Source organism: Aethalodelphis obliquidens, unplaced genomic scaffold (assembly GCF_003676395.1).
Source record: "Aethalodelphis obliquidens isolate GAN/ISIS:26980383/991018 unplaced genomic scaffold, ASM367639v1 scaffold40, whole genome shotgun sequence".
NCBI classification, from domain to species: Eukaryota; Metazoa; Chordata; class Mammalia; order Artiodactyla; family Delphinidae; genus Aethalodelphis; species Aethalodelphis obliquidens.
The window spans coordinates 17044400-17058949 of record NW_020837984.1 but is presented as its reverse complement, the minus strand read 5'-3'; the positions used below and the strand labels follow the sequence as shown (position 1 = coordinate 17058949).

General features: G+C 34.5%; 1 protein-coding gene across 10 annotated transcripts in view; it reads left to right on the top strand.

Annotated features, from left to right (window-relative positions):
* EXOC6B (exocyst complex component 6B) overlaps window positions 1-14550 on the top strand; it is a 696544-nt gene that overhangs the window by 283136 nt on the left and 398858 nt on the right. For all 10 annotated transcript variants that reach the window (XM_027131993.1, XM_027131994.1, XM_027131995.1 and 7 more), the window contains one exon: window positions 12590-12658. In XM_027131993.1, coding sequence (XP_026987794.1) covers window positions 12590-12658 — 69 coding nt within the window. The remainder of the gene's footprint in view (window positions 1-12589; window positions 12659-14550) is intronic.

The window sequence follows — 14550 nt, the reverse complement described above, 5'->3', positions numbered from 1 at the left end:
ACTGCTGTTTGGTACTTTCATATATTTTCTATCTTTTTGTTAAGGATATCACTGTGTTCATTCATTCCTCTCCTGAGTTTGGTGAGTATGTTTATAACCATTACTTTAAACTGTTAATCAGGTTGATTGTTTATCTCCATTTCATTAAGGTCTTTTTCTGGGCATCTGTCTTACTTTTTGGTTTGGAATATGTTCCTTTGTCTCCTCATTTTGCCTGGCTCTCTGTGTTTGTCTATATGTTATTAGGTGAAACAGCTGTCTCTCTCAGTCTTAAAGGAGTGTTCTTGTATAAGGTATGATCCTTGGGGCCTGGAAGCACAGTCTTCCCTGGCCACCAGAGCCAGGTGCTCAAGGGTTGTCCCTCATGTGGGCTGCACCTGCCCTCCAGCTGTGGTGGGACCTCAGCTGCTTCATGGGGAGGATGGGGAGTGGTGCACTTGGCCGGCCTGGTTTTGATGTTGGAAATCTGTTTTGAATCTTTATGTCATACTGTGGTATATGCAGATGTTATTGCTTTTCTCTACATGTCTAGACAGAACTTAAAAAATATTTTTAGAAGTAGTGAACATTTTAGCTTGAGAATATATTAGATTTTTCTGAAATATTATTTTTGAAATATTGGAACACATAGTACAAAGAACCACTTAAGGTGATATATTATTTGTGAGAAAGGGGACAGTAATACCTTCTAAGGGTAGGGTCGTTGTGAGGATTGACTGAAGTAATTTATATGATGCTTCTGTCATAGTGCTTGGCACATACAATGCTACCAGTATATAATAGTTATTATTATGGCATTCTGACTGTGTGCTTTTTTTGGAATAAAGGTGAAATATATCTTGATGTAGTTTTTGATGATGTATATTTACATGGAGTGGTGACTACAATCTACTGTAAACAAAAAATCTACTGAAATAAAGCAGTATTGAGTAAGAAATAGCTTGAAGAAGCAGGACCTATGATTTCTTCTTTGTTTCTAGGTTACTTCAGAGCTTCTGTATTCTTAGAACACTTCATTGGTGTCATATTTCTGGCACATATCTCTCTTAATTTGTTTACATACTGTTAGTGACCAGTGGTCACTGTGTTATCCACAAAACTCTTAATAGAGTATGGATCAAATAAATGTTTGTTGAACAAATGACCCATGTCAGGTTTAACTCTTAAGATTTTGGTGTCTTTTTTGAAATATGTAATTAACACGATGGAAGTGCTAAGTTACATACAAATGTCATGTGTTTAATATAAAGCCTTCTGAGATGTCTTTTTGATTATGGTACTTTACTAATTTTGAGGTAACAAGTTGTATTTGTTTGCTAGAGCTGCCATACCAGAATACCACAGTTTGCATGGCTTAAACAACAGAAATTTGTTTTCTCATAGTTCTGGAGGGTGATACTCTCAAGATCAAATTGCCAGCAGGGTTGGTTTATCCTCAGGCCTTTCCTCTTGGCTTGCAAATGGCTACCTTCTTGCTGTGTCCTCACATGGCTTTTTCTCTGCTTGCACGCCCCAAGTGTGTCTTCCTCTTCTTATAGGGACATCAGTCCTATTGTATTAGGGTCCCACCCTTATGACTTTATGTTACTTTAATTACCTCCTTAAAGGCCCTATTTTCAAATGCAGTCACTATGGGGGTTAGGGCTTCAATATATGAATTTTGGGGGAGACACAATTCAGTCCATAATAAGGTGATTGTAAAAAAAACACAAGATTTGTCTATAGAAAGTGTAAGTTCTGTCAGCTTTTGTGCTGTTGGAGGAAGTCCTATAATTTCTCTAAGCATCTCTTTTCTCACCTATAAAATAGTGACAATAATTAATTAATGTCAAATTGCTTATGTAAAATTTTGGTTATGATATTTGATCCAAATTTCAAATTGTTTATTGCAGAACTTTCTATTGACGGGAAGGTAACAAAATGGGTTATTTCTCAACAAGTTAAAGTGAAATAAAAGATGCCGTTAGGACTTTAGAGTTTAAATTAGAGGTTGTATATTGGCAGCCCATGGGCCAGAAACAGCTTACAGAATGGTTGTTGGCTTGTACAGTGCTTAAAAGTTTTAAAATTAGTTTCAAACTTTTAAAAGTTAGTTGAATTCACATAAAAAAATCTGTATTTCCAACCTAGTCTCTTTCTAAGCATGGTAGTAATATACTAGTCCTGAGCTTCAAGGTTGCTACCAAGGACATGGTTTTTCCACTAAGCCACAATCCCGGTTGTGTCTGCACATTGGATATTGCCATTTATTATCATATTTGTGCAGTTGTTGAGGGAAATATTACTTTTACTGAGTGTGTATTAAAAAATGGCAAAATGGAAGATACACTGGCAGGACCACATGTTTGGAAAAAAAAGATGAGAATATACTCCATTGTAAAAATAAGTAGTAGTCCTAGATATTTCATATACAAAGTATGTCTGTTAAAAGAATACAGTTTAATATGCTGGCCTGCTTTGCTGGTTCCCTGTACCCGCTGACCCCTGTCTCCTTTGAGTTTTCCATTTCTATTCTTTCTTTTTTTTTTTTTTTGCGGTATGTGGGCCTCTCACTGTTGTGGCCTCTCCCTTTGCGGAGCACAGGCTCCGGACGCGCAGGCTCAACAGCCATGGCTCACGGGCCCAGCCGCTCCGCGGCATGTAGGATCTTCCTGGACTGGAGCACGAAGGCGCGTCCCCTGCATCGGCAGGTGGACTCTCAACCACTGTGCCACCAGGGAAGCCCTCCATTTCGATTCTTGATGAAAGCTGGTCTATTAAGGATAAATGTAGTCAGATGAAAAGTAGGTACCTGTATTTATAACCAAATGGCAATAAAGACAATTGAAAAAGTTGAATGAAAACATTATGACATGCTTAGATATTCTGTTTTGCTTTTCTTATTCCTATTTTTTGATCTTTTGGGTCTGTCCATTGGCAGAGATTTATTATGGCTCTCATTGATTTAAGATCTTTAAAAATTTTTCATTTTCTGATAGTATAAAGTTCTTGTTTTGAAATTATTTGCCTTAATTATAAAAGTCTACTTGCCTTTTCAGGTCTTCTGGAATTTCTCCTTTATGTGCTCATTGCTTATTCAACTACCACCTTCACTCTGTGCTAAGTTGCTAATAACCCCAACTAGGGAATGTACTCCCCCACCACTCCTTGTCTAAAATATCAAATTCTACTTTTCCCTGAGGACTAGGTCAATCTCACCTCTTCTGTAACATCCTCTTCTTACTTATTTATAAGAATTTTTAATTACAGTATAAGTGACATATAACATATTAGTTTTGGGTGTACAATGTAATGATTTGATATTTCTGTGTATTGCAAAATGATCACCACAGTAAGTCTAGTTAATCTATCACCATACATAGTTGCAATTTTTTTTTTTTGGTGATCAGAACTTTTAAGATCTACTCTCTTAACAACTTTCAAGTATATAATACATTATTATTAACTATAGTTGCCATGCTGTACATTACATGCCATGACATTTATTTTATCATTGGAAATCTGTACCTTTTGACCTCTTTCACTCATCTTGCCCATCCCCAACTCCCACCTCTTGAGTAATATCTTCTTTTAAAAAGCTTTTTTAACAGAAATTTTCAATCTTTAGAAAACTTACCAGAGTGGTAAGATGAACATACATATACCTTCACTTAAATACTTATTAGATTTGGAGATTTTTCTCTCAAAAAATTGATTTTGAAAGTCAATTTTATTCTCCACCCTCTCCCACTGCCCCAGCTAAAGTTGAATCATTTGAAAGAAAGTGGCATATTTCATCCATCATATTTGAACTCTCAATACAGAAACTTCTAGTTTTCTGAGAATGATATCCTTCCACATAACCACAATACAATGGTCACACTCAGGAATTTTAATTTTGATATAATACTACCACTTAATATGTCACTTGTATACAAATTTCCCCATAATGTCCTTCACAGCAGTTTTTTTTCTTTTATTTTTTCCTGCAACCACATCTAGACAAGTATCACACATTGCATTTAATTTTTATGTCTATTTATTCTCCTTTAATATCCCTTTATTTAGGCATATCTGGTGTGTCCTCATGATTAGATTCAGGTTAATCATTTTTGGCAGGAATATAACAAAAGTAGTTCTTTTCAGTGCATCATATCAGGATGTACACAATTGGTTAAGGTGGTGTCTACCAGATTTCTCCACTGTAAAGGTGCCTTTCCTCCTTTGTAATTAATAAGTGATCTATAGAGTGATACTTTTAGATCATGCAGCTATCCTGTTCCCTGTTTTTCACCTGTTGGTTTAGAATTCATTGATATTTTTTTCCTGAATCATATGTTACTGTGGTGATTATAAAAATAGTGATTTTTCTATCTTTATCATTTCATTCACATTGATTAGTTGACATTATTCTTTAAAGAACTTTACTTTTCTCCCTTTCTTTTTTTTTTTGTGTCATTGTTGTCACATATATTCTTTTTTATATACAAGGGTTATAGTCCATTCTTGTCTTTCATTTTGATTCTCCAGTTGTTCCAAATTTGGCTAGTGGGAGTCTCATCCATTGTCTTCATCAGTTTTTGAGCACTTCCTTTTTTTTCTGGCACAAGATATTCCTGGTCTACTCCAGGTTTTGCCCCAGCCCCCAGTATTAGCTATTTTGTCAAAGAGTTCTTGTTCCTTTTACTGGATAGTGATATTTAGAAACTGAGATGTGGGCATTAGGTATGCTCCTTTTGTGGACAGAGTTAAGAAATACACATGCTATACCAACATAGGCATTTTTATAAATTGTGAGTTAAACCTGATGCTTCTAATTTAAACCTGATATCATAGTTCTTCCTCTTCTTCTATTCCATATTTGTATCTCTGAGAATCCTGGTTCCCAGAGTATTAATATATTTACTCATTTGCCTAATCATATAACACAAAATAGTTGCAGAATTTCTATGCATGTGTCACTAAAAGCAGTAAACTTATTAAGTTCAAGATTTCTTTGCAGTTCTTCTCATCTTACAATACAGTAGAGCTATATAGTTCAGAGTATTTTGTTCAGATGTTTCTTGGCTATTTTATTTTCTCGTGTGTGATTGTTACCAAATTTATATATTCTTAGGTTCATTTGTTTCTTTTGTGTTATTTTTGGGGTTCCCCATCCTTATTAATTTAATTTTTTTGACTATGTAAAATATGAACATGGTTCAAAAGGCAGAATTATGTAAGAAGATATGTTCAGTGAAATCCCATTTTCCTCTTTATCTCTCCCTTCCTGATCCTACCCACCCTTTGTAAATAATCAGTATTTTGAGTTTGTGTGTGTTTGTGGTGTGTGTACTTACCCTTTCTCATACCTTACACAACATTAATAGCATCATACATATATATTTTTTGTACTTTGTTTTTTCACTTGAAAATATATCCTGAAAATAGTAATTTTCATATCACTTCATAGAAATCATTCTCATTCTATTTTTATTGCCAAATTGTACTCTATTATTTGAATGAACGATAGTTTTTTCAGCCAATTTCTTATAGGTAGGCATTTAATGATTTCCAGTCTTTTCCTATGAAAGTGTAGTGTCTCTACTACATAGCTATTTGAATTAGCTTAACAAAATACCGACAAAATCAAGTAATGGCTGGGTGCTGAACAAATTAAATATTGCTGTGAAAATGCAAAATGGTACAGTCAGTTTGGAAAACAGCCTGTTAGTGTATTATAAAGGTGAACATACACTTACCATATGACCCCAGCGGTCTCACTCCTAGGAATTTACCCATTATATTCACACAATAACCTCTACCTGAATGTTTGTAGCAACTTTATTCATACATTGCCAGAAAGTAGAAGCAACCCAAGTGTCCTCCAATGAGTGAAGGGATAAATGAACGGTGGTATATCCATAATTAGAGTATCACTCTGAAATAAAAAGAAGTGACCTATAGATACATGAAACAACATAAATGAATCTCAAATGCATTATGCTAAATGAAAGAAGCAAGATTCAAATGCTACATATGGTATGAGTCTATTTATATGACATTCTTGAAAAGGCAACTCTAGGGACATAAAATGGATCAGTGTTTGTCAAGGGCTGAGCATTAGGGAACAATTTGACTACAAAGGGGCATGAGGGAAATTTTGGGGGTGGTGGAACCCTTTTTTAAAATCTAGATTGTGATAGTGATTACAGGACTATATGGATTTTTTTAGAACATACAGAGTTGTTCACTAGAAAGGATGGGTTTTACTCTATGTAAAACACCTTAAAACTTAAAAAAAGTTTCATAATAAACCCCAAAACCTGAGAATTGTTTTCCATATAGTTGGAGATGTTTCTTCAGGGTAGGTTTCTAGATTGTTGATTCAAGGGGTAAATGCATATGTAGTTTTGTTAATGTCAAATTGTGCTCCATAGAGGTTGTAACATTTTCTATACCTCCACCCTACCAACAATGTATGAGGTGCCTATTTTCTTATAGCTTCCTTGAGACCATTTTGTTAAGTTACTGAATTTTTCCAGTTGCATAAATGAGACATGGTATAGTTTGAGTTTGCATTCTTTTACTGTGAGTGAAATGTAGTATCTGATAAGTTTGAGGGCTATTTGTATCTTTTTTCCCCAAAAAACTATCTGCTCTTTTTTTTTGCCCATTTTTTTCTGATGATTTTGGGTTTTTTTCCCTTCAATTTTTATGATTTCCTTATATATTAGGGATATTAGTTCTTTATCTATAATATTATACTATTTTCTTCTACCTACTTTTGATCACCTTAACTTTTCCTTCTCTTAGAACTTTTTATATTTAATACCATATTCGTGCTAAATTTCCTTTTTGCCTAATAGTTTAGAGTTTCTTAGCATATAGTAGACCATTGTTAAATAAAGACCAGATGAATTTTTATTTCCTAAGTGTTCAGGTTCAAGCAGAGAATTCTTGAGGGACCCTCATTTAATTTTGGCCACAAGAGTTTTTGCAATGTCTCAGTAAGGAGAAATGCCGATATTTTTCCTGATTTCTTCTGTTTAGTGCAAGTACTTGAGTAAATTAAGTGGTAATCTACTGAGGGATTTCTCAGGAAGAATTCTAATAATTTGTGAGAAGCTCAATAGAAAAATACTGTACTTTTCAGGATAGGGCTCTGGTCAGGGTATTCTTATATGTTTAAAAGCTTGGAAAATTTTTTATACTTTAGCCAATTCTAGTCACTTAGAATCCTGTGCCTTCTAGTTTGTGTGTCTGTGGTGTTTAGTCCAGCTTTATTAAAGCTTATGTCCAAATGAATTCTACCCTTCTTTTCTCTGAAATTTGGAAGTCAAGTAGTTCAGAAAAGTACACTGGTAGAAAATGTTTGACGGGTATTTCCTGGCTTCCAAACATAATATGGGCAGTCAAATTTGATCCTCTGAATTCAGAGGCAATGCCCCTTTAGCTAATCATTTGTTGTTTTCTCCTTTGAGAAAAATGCCTGGTGTATTTTAATGACTTGAGATCCAACTAATTTTCAGAGATAGGCACCAAGTCCCTAGATTCATTTACCAATACCAAGAAACCAAAATACCAAAATACTGTTTTAAGTGGTAATCAAAAGTATTTTCAAGATGGAGAATGATTCAAATAATTAGTGAGAAGCATATCTAAATTCCTTGCGAACTTCTATCTTACTCTTTTTGGAAGATCCACCTACTTTAAAAGGGTTCGTAAGAGAAAAATAAATGGCCTCTGTGTGTGTGTGTTTGTGTGTCAGTATCTCCTCGGACAGCTGTGTGAACAACAGAACTAGAGCACCCTAATGCATTTCTGTTTTCATGTACTGTCTTTATCAGCAGCCTAGGTAAATCTCTCTTAGTACATTTGCTACTCTTCTTGAGTGGAAGGAGACAAGTGATGGTTTCTTGTACTCTATTCCCCTTTTCTAATGATGTGCTTACCCAGTAGTAAAGCAGGTAGATTTACCAGGTTGTTAGTGAGCCTTTAAAGGTAGTGGAAAGAACTAACTTCTAACTCCTTTTTTTTGGAAAATAAATATTAAATGAGTGTATCTGTTAAAACTTGAATGTCATTATTTTAAAATCAAAATCTCCTTTTTTAAAAAAATTAACATTTTCCTTATCATATATGAGACGAACTTACCCACTAACCTTTCCATTTTCAGAAACTTCCTTTGACTTGAACTAAGATGTATTAGAAAAGAAGAAAAACATATAAAAATCAGATCCTGATGTTTTGCAAGAATTTTCATAATCAGAAATACTCATGTTTCTTTTCTTCTTGACATCTAATATTCCCGTTTTTCCTCTGAATCTTTATATCTTCTCTAATGTATATTGTGTACAGAGGTTCAAAAGACTATTTTTTTCAGGGTGCTTTTCATTAGTTCTATTTATAAATTTACTTTTCTTACTTTGCAGCATCCTCTGTCCGGACTATTTTTGCCATCTATTTAGTGGCATCATGTGATAGCTGGTATATTGACGGATGTAATGCTATTTAACAGCAAATAGTCTATAGACAATAATTAGGGAGTATTTCTTTGACTGAAGCTGTTAATATTTATCATAGAAATATAAGGTTGAAACAGACAGATTAGCCATATATATTGGTATCTAACAGTACACAATCTCTAGTGGGTATGTGAATGTTTAATTGTCAAACGTAGTTGTTGCCTCCATGACATCTGCCTATGGATGTTGTAGGACAGTCACCTGTAAATTCTTTTAACAGCTTATTGTTATCTGTTATTTTAAAATATATCAAAGTTCTTTTAATTTATATAATATTATAATGCGCTCTCAGGCATAGATTTCTTAGGTACATAATCTAAAATTTTACCTACTATTTGCTCCTCCCTGAAAATAAAGAGGTTTGAGCTGGCAGAAGGTGCTCCATTCAGAAACCATATAGGGAATTAGGCAGCTGCTGTCCTTGGTGATGAAATCATTTCATGTGAATTCTTAAGGAAAACAACTAGTTAAAAAAGCAGGATAATCTTAAGTGTATTGTTTGTGGCTACTGTTGGTATGAAGATAGATCTATCTGAACTAGAAAAATACAGACTCCAGTATCTTAATGTCTTGAGTTCCTGACTGCCATGCAGAGGAAATGTTTAACTATTTTAATCATGTTTCTGTATCTCAGAAAGAAAGCCCTTATGAGAGGAAATGACAATGTCCTACCACAAAGTTATCTCTTATCAGTTATAGTCTCAGTCGATAATGATTTGTCAAACTTGGACATGTGTAAAATGCAAGGGCTGTGTTATTTACTTTGGAAAGGAAAAATTAGATGAAGCTGATAAAGACGGAGTCATGGCTTTTGTTAGGAGACAGAAACCATTAGAGGCAGTCATTGTTAGCTTAGGAAAGTGTCCTTGGACCCCTCCCTCTGCCCCAGCTGAAACCTAAACCTGCTTGGATCATTCTTTGCAACCTGAGGGGAGGCAGGGGCAATGGAGAAGAATGAAGACAGCTCTGACAGAGATTTAGTATTTTTTAAATAGTGAGCAAAATGTGGACCTTGAAATAGACTATTTATGTGAGTTAGGAAACATTGCCTTTTGTTCTAGTACTCCTTCCCCACTCCCATTTATTTAGGTTTTTGAAAGTTCATTTCTTATCCTTTCAAACGTGTAGCATTCCTTCACGTACAGTGTATGTTGCTCTCCTCCTTCCACCTTTCTGAAGATGTAAGTGATTCTTTTTCATTAGTGGAAGCAGAGAAAACACATCTAGCTCAAAGCAACATGAGTCAGTGCATGCTTTACATACCTTTCTTCTCACAGCACTCTTCTGGGTTCCTCACAGTGTTCCTAGTGTTCCTCACAGAAGGGAGCATTGAGGAAAAATGATTTCTAAACAGTAGGCTATTTGGAGGGTGGAAATAAAGTTTGCCCCATTCTGCTCCTTCTTGTCTAGATTTCTGTGTACCACTTTCAAAGCAGGAAAGCATGTGCTGCTTAGGGGGACTTAACTGGATTATGATTTCAGAGGCTAAGAAATAGCAGAGCCAGTACTTCCAGGTCAGAGTACTTTAAACAGTTTGAAGCTGAATATGATGATGTCAAGACAGCCTCATAGAAAATAGGTTTGATAAATATTTGGTGGAGATGACAGGAAAAGCCTTTGTCTCCTCTCTAATTATATTTATTTTTTATTTGGCCCAGATAAAGCAGTCTTCTCAGAACATTAGTAAAGGGCCCCATTAGGTTATTTGTCACAGATTTCTGGGGAAACTGTCCCCTAATGTGGATGTTCATTCTGTAAGGATGGGTCTGACTTGTGAAAGGACCAAGGCTCTGTCTGAGCAATGGTTAGAAGCAGTTTCCTTTTGAATGAAACCAGGGCTCTGAGTTCAAAGCAAAACAAAATAAATAAACTGCATGAAGAAGAGCATATAAACAAAGTTGTGATGAAATTTGTTTAAAATTAGGTAAAGTTTTCTTAAACTTTTTTAAAGTATATATTTCTAAAAAATAACTTTATAATTGTTAATTCTAAATAAAGGGAAAAAGTTTCATTTTCTATACAGATCAAAAAAAATTTTTTTATGCATTTCTTTCTTGTCTTTTTTTATATGCACATGTAATTTTTAGGTAATTTAAATACTATTGTAAATATAATTTAATGGAAATTTTCTATTGTTTCTTCTTTTGAGATTGTTTTCCACTTAGCTCTAGTTTTCACTAGTAGGCTCTGGTTTTTTGGAAAAATAAAATAACTTTCCTTGAAATCTCCACTTCATAGAGGAGTGACTGTAAACGTGCTTTAATATTGTGGTCATTTCAAATAAGAATGCCTGAAATGATCACCTGCTGCCTCTTTTTGTGTTAAGATGAAAATGAGTATCCATTGTACTCTTAAAGTTAGAAATTTTACATGCTTTTTAGTCGTACTTTTCTTTACCTACATGGTGCCCATCTGTCCATAAAATGTTTTTCTCAGTAATTTGGCAATGCTCACTAACTGTTTCTTTCTCTTTTTTCTTTTTGGCCGCACCACACGGCATGTGGGATCTTAGTTCCCCGACCAGGGATCGAACCCACGCCCCCTCCATTGGAAGCGTGGTGTCTTAAGCACTGGACCGCCAGGGAAGTCCAATGCTTACTAACTTTTCTAAATGCCTTTTTTTTTTTTTTAAAAGGGAAACTACGCTTTGGCCATGGTGTAGGATCTTAAGCACCTTATCATCTTTGGATTCACAAAAAGTTTGTTTTGAGTGCTTACAGAGTGTACACTGTATAGAATGAGGTTCCCAAACATAGAGATTTAATCTCTACTCTCATGGATGCAAAGCAAATGAACAGAATAGTCAATAAACTTGAACCAATATATAGAGAGATGCAATGGTTTTGGAGGGAAGAGAAAGTAGGTATTGTACTGTTGAATTGCAGAATGAGTAGATTTCATTAGGAACAGCATCTTGATGAAGAATCTGTTACCTAAAGAAGATATGAGGCTTACTTTATGAAGTAAAGGAAACTGACCTTGTAATCATGAATCAGCCCAACCCAATTTAGATGTGCCTGCTGCCTATATGCTGATAAATGATACAGTTACTAGTGTTACAGTAAAAACTTCAGCTAGGTCTTTATTTTGACTACTGTATTTCTTTATGTGATTTTGTCCTTTTTGTTTTATTTTGTTTAATACTTGCTTTCAGTGTTTCCTTTTATTTTTGTTAAATTTCTCTGGGTCAACTGGATAGTTTGATAGTTTTTTTTTTCAGATGAGGAAATTGAGGTCAAAGTAAAGTGTGACTTATTCATCGTCACGATTGTAACAAATCAGTTTTAGCACTGTGACTATACTGCAGTTCTTACCTGATGTTTTTTGTTTTACTTTCTCTTTTGATGTCTAGGATTAATCTGTATGCATTGTTCATATTACAATTTTTTGATATTACTCTAGGTTTGGTTTTCCATTCATTATCTTACTTTTAAAAATATAGGGACTTCCCTGGTGGCGCAGTGGTTAAGACTCCGAGCTCCCAATGCCCGGGTTCGATCCCTGGCCAGGGAACTAGATCCCACATGTGTACTGCAACTAAGGAGCCAGCGAGCCATAACTAAGGAGTCTGCAAACCACAACTAAGGAGCCCGCCGGCTGCAACTAAGACCTGGCACAACTAACTAACTAAAATTTAAAAAAAAAATCATCTCCCCCTCTTCCTGGCATATTTCTGTATTTTGATTGCATGCTGACTTAAATATTCACTGATTCTTATGCCCTTCAGAAGTTGCCTGGCAGGCCATTCAAGTGGCAAGTTTTGTTTTTGACCACTGAAACTTAGTTTTTTTATGTAGGGTACCATGTATCTAAGGAGACAAAGTCAAGTTAGCAAAGTCACATTTCCACCTTTTTCTTTTCCTTCTTTTTCCTGCAGCCTCCAAATTGTCTCTAAAAGCAGATGCAGGACCAGTTACACCTGTTTCTGTTCTGTGTCCCAACATTGGTGATATCCTCATTGTTTATTAATGCCATGGCTGAAATGCCAAAACTAGGTGTCTGGAAGCATACTTTTTTTTTTAGCACTTGAGTATTAAAAATGAGTACAGTTGCTCTTAATAGCCTTGTTTGAATATTTTATGACAATCTTGGTTGTTTTGCAGGTACCTGGGGCCCAAGATTTGGTTGATTTCTCTCCTGTTTATCGATGTCTACACATATATTCTGTCCTGGTGAGTCTTTATCTGGCTCTGCCTAATAAAAATTTATATTGAATTCAAAACTCTGCATTCTCATATTTGATAGTTTTTCTGTTTAGTATTAAGAGTAAGGAATAAGAAACTGTTACTTAAGGAGTGTCAATTATTAAAAAAATAATTCTTTTCTTCTTGAATCTTTTATTTGTGTTTGCCATGTGATATGCTATAGCTAGTAATGTTAATTTCTATCAGTCATCAATAGATTATTAGATTATACCTAGAAATAGTGACACACAAATTCAGATTTCTATTCTTAATTTAATAATGTAGTTATTTATACAATAGCCTATCTTTACATATTAAAATAATGTTTGTAAAAACTGTTTGCTTTATCATTCCTGATAATTCTTCCTTTGTCGTATAACACATATGGGAAGAGGAACCTCTCTGGGGAGAAATATTATAGGTATTAATGGGATTCTAAGAAAGGCGCTTTCTCCTTCTTGGTAGTACACCTACATGCAGACACACAGATACATACGCTCAATAAAAAAATTAAACTATGAAGCTAAAGTATCATCAAAGACAAATTGATGAGAGAAGTCCATTATCGATATATTTTATAGCAAAGTTCAGTGAAACTTCTATCATGTTGTTTTTAGTATATTTGAATATGTCTTATTGCCCAGTGTGTTATCCATTTTCTTTCCTCATATATTTACCATAGTGTCACTTAGTCATTACTGCAGATGGTTTGGGTGGACGTTATGGCCTGAAGTATTTTTGGTGATCTCCAGTAGTTTGAGCAAAGAACTGATAGTTTCTTCTCCTCTCCTCTCCTTCCTCCTCCCATTTCTCCTTGCTCTCTGCTTCCCTCTTTCCCTCTCCCTCTTTTCTCACTCTCTATTTCTTCTCTCCATTTATCATTCTTGCTATATATAGATGAAGCAAGATATAGATAAAATTGTATCAAGGCATCTAAAATAAGTCACAGTTTCTTTTCAATATCACGTACAGAGAGTTAAATAAATTATAAACATTTTGGTTTGTGACACACTCTTTTCATCATTTCATACAAGGCCCCTGTTGTATTTTATTTTATCATGTTTTTTCCATTCATCCCATGTCCATAAGCCCATTTGTCTCTCATCCCCAAGTATACTAACTCTAATATGTTTAATATATGATCATGGTTGTGTTTGTGTCCTTGAAAAATATATAGTGACTTGTATATGTATTTGTTTTTATCTTATTCAGATAGTATTGTCTTATGGACCTAGTTCTATTTCTTATATCTTTTGCTTAGCGCTATTTTTAATATCTGTCCTCCTTATAGTCTGTATATCTAGTTCATTGCCTCCCACTTAAACGTGATAGTTAATTGATGGTTTGTATTTGCTGTATTTAATTATCTATTACTTTAGTGATAACACTTAAATTGCCTATAATATTCTGCTGTAACAAATAGTACCCTCTTATGGACTGGTGTGTAAGTTTCTATGTTTTTTATACCTAGGCATGAAATTCTTGGGTTATAAGGTATATGTATCAATATAATATTTAATTTCACCAATTTCTAATTTCTGCTAACCTGATGGATATTGATATCATTTTAATTTGCATTTCTCTGATGACTGGTAACATTATGCTTCTCTCTATAGACTTACTAATCATTTAAGATTTTTCTTCTCTGAACGGCCTACTTTTGGTCTTTGTTCAGTTTTTTTAATTGGATTTCTTGTTTTTGTCTTTTCTGTTTGCCGGAAAGAGACATTTCAGAAATTCTTCCAATATTGTAGATATTAACAGTTTAAGATATTACAGATATCTTTTTTCCAGTTTGCCACCAGATTCTAAACTATGTCTGTGTTATCTTTTGTGAAACAGAACTCTTTGATTTTAATATAATCAAGTCAATCAGTATT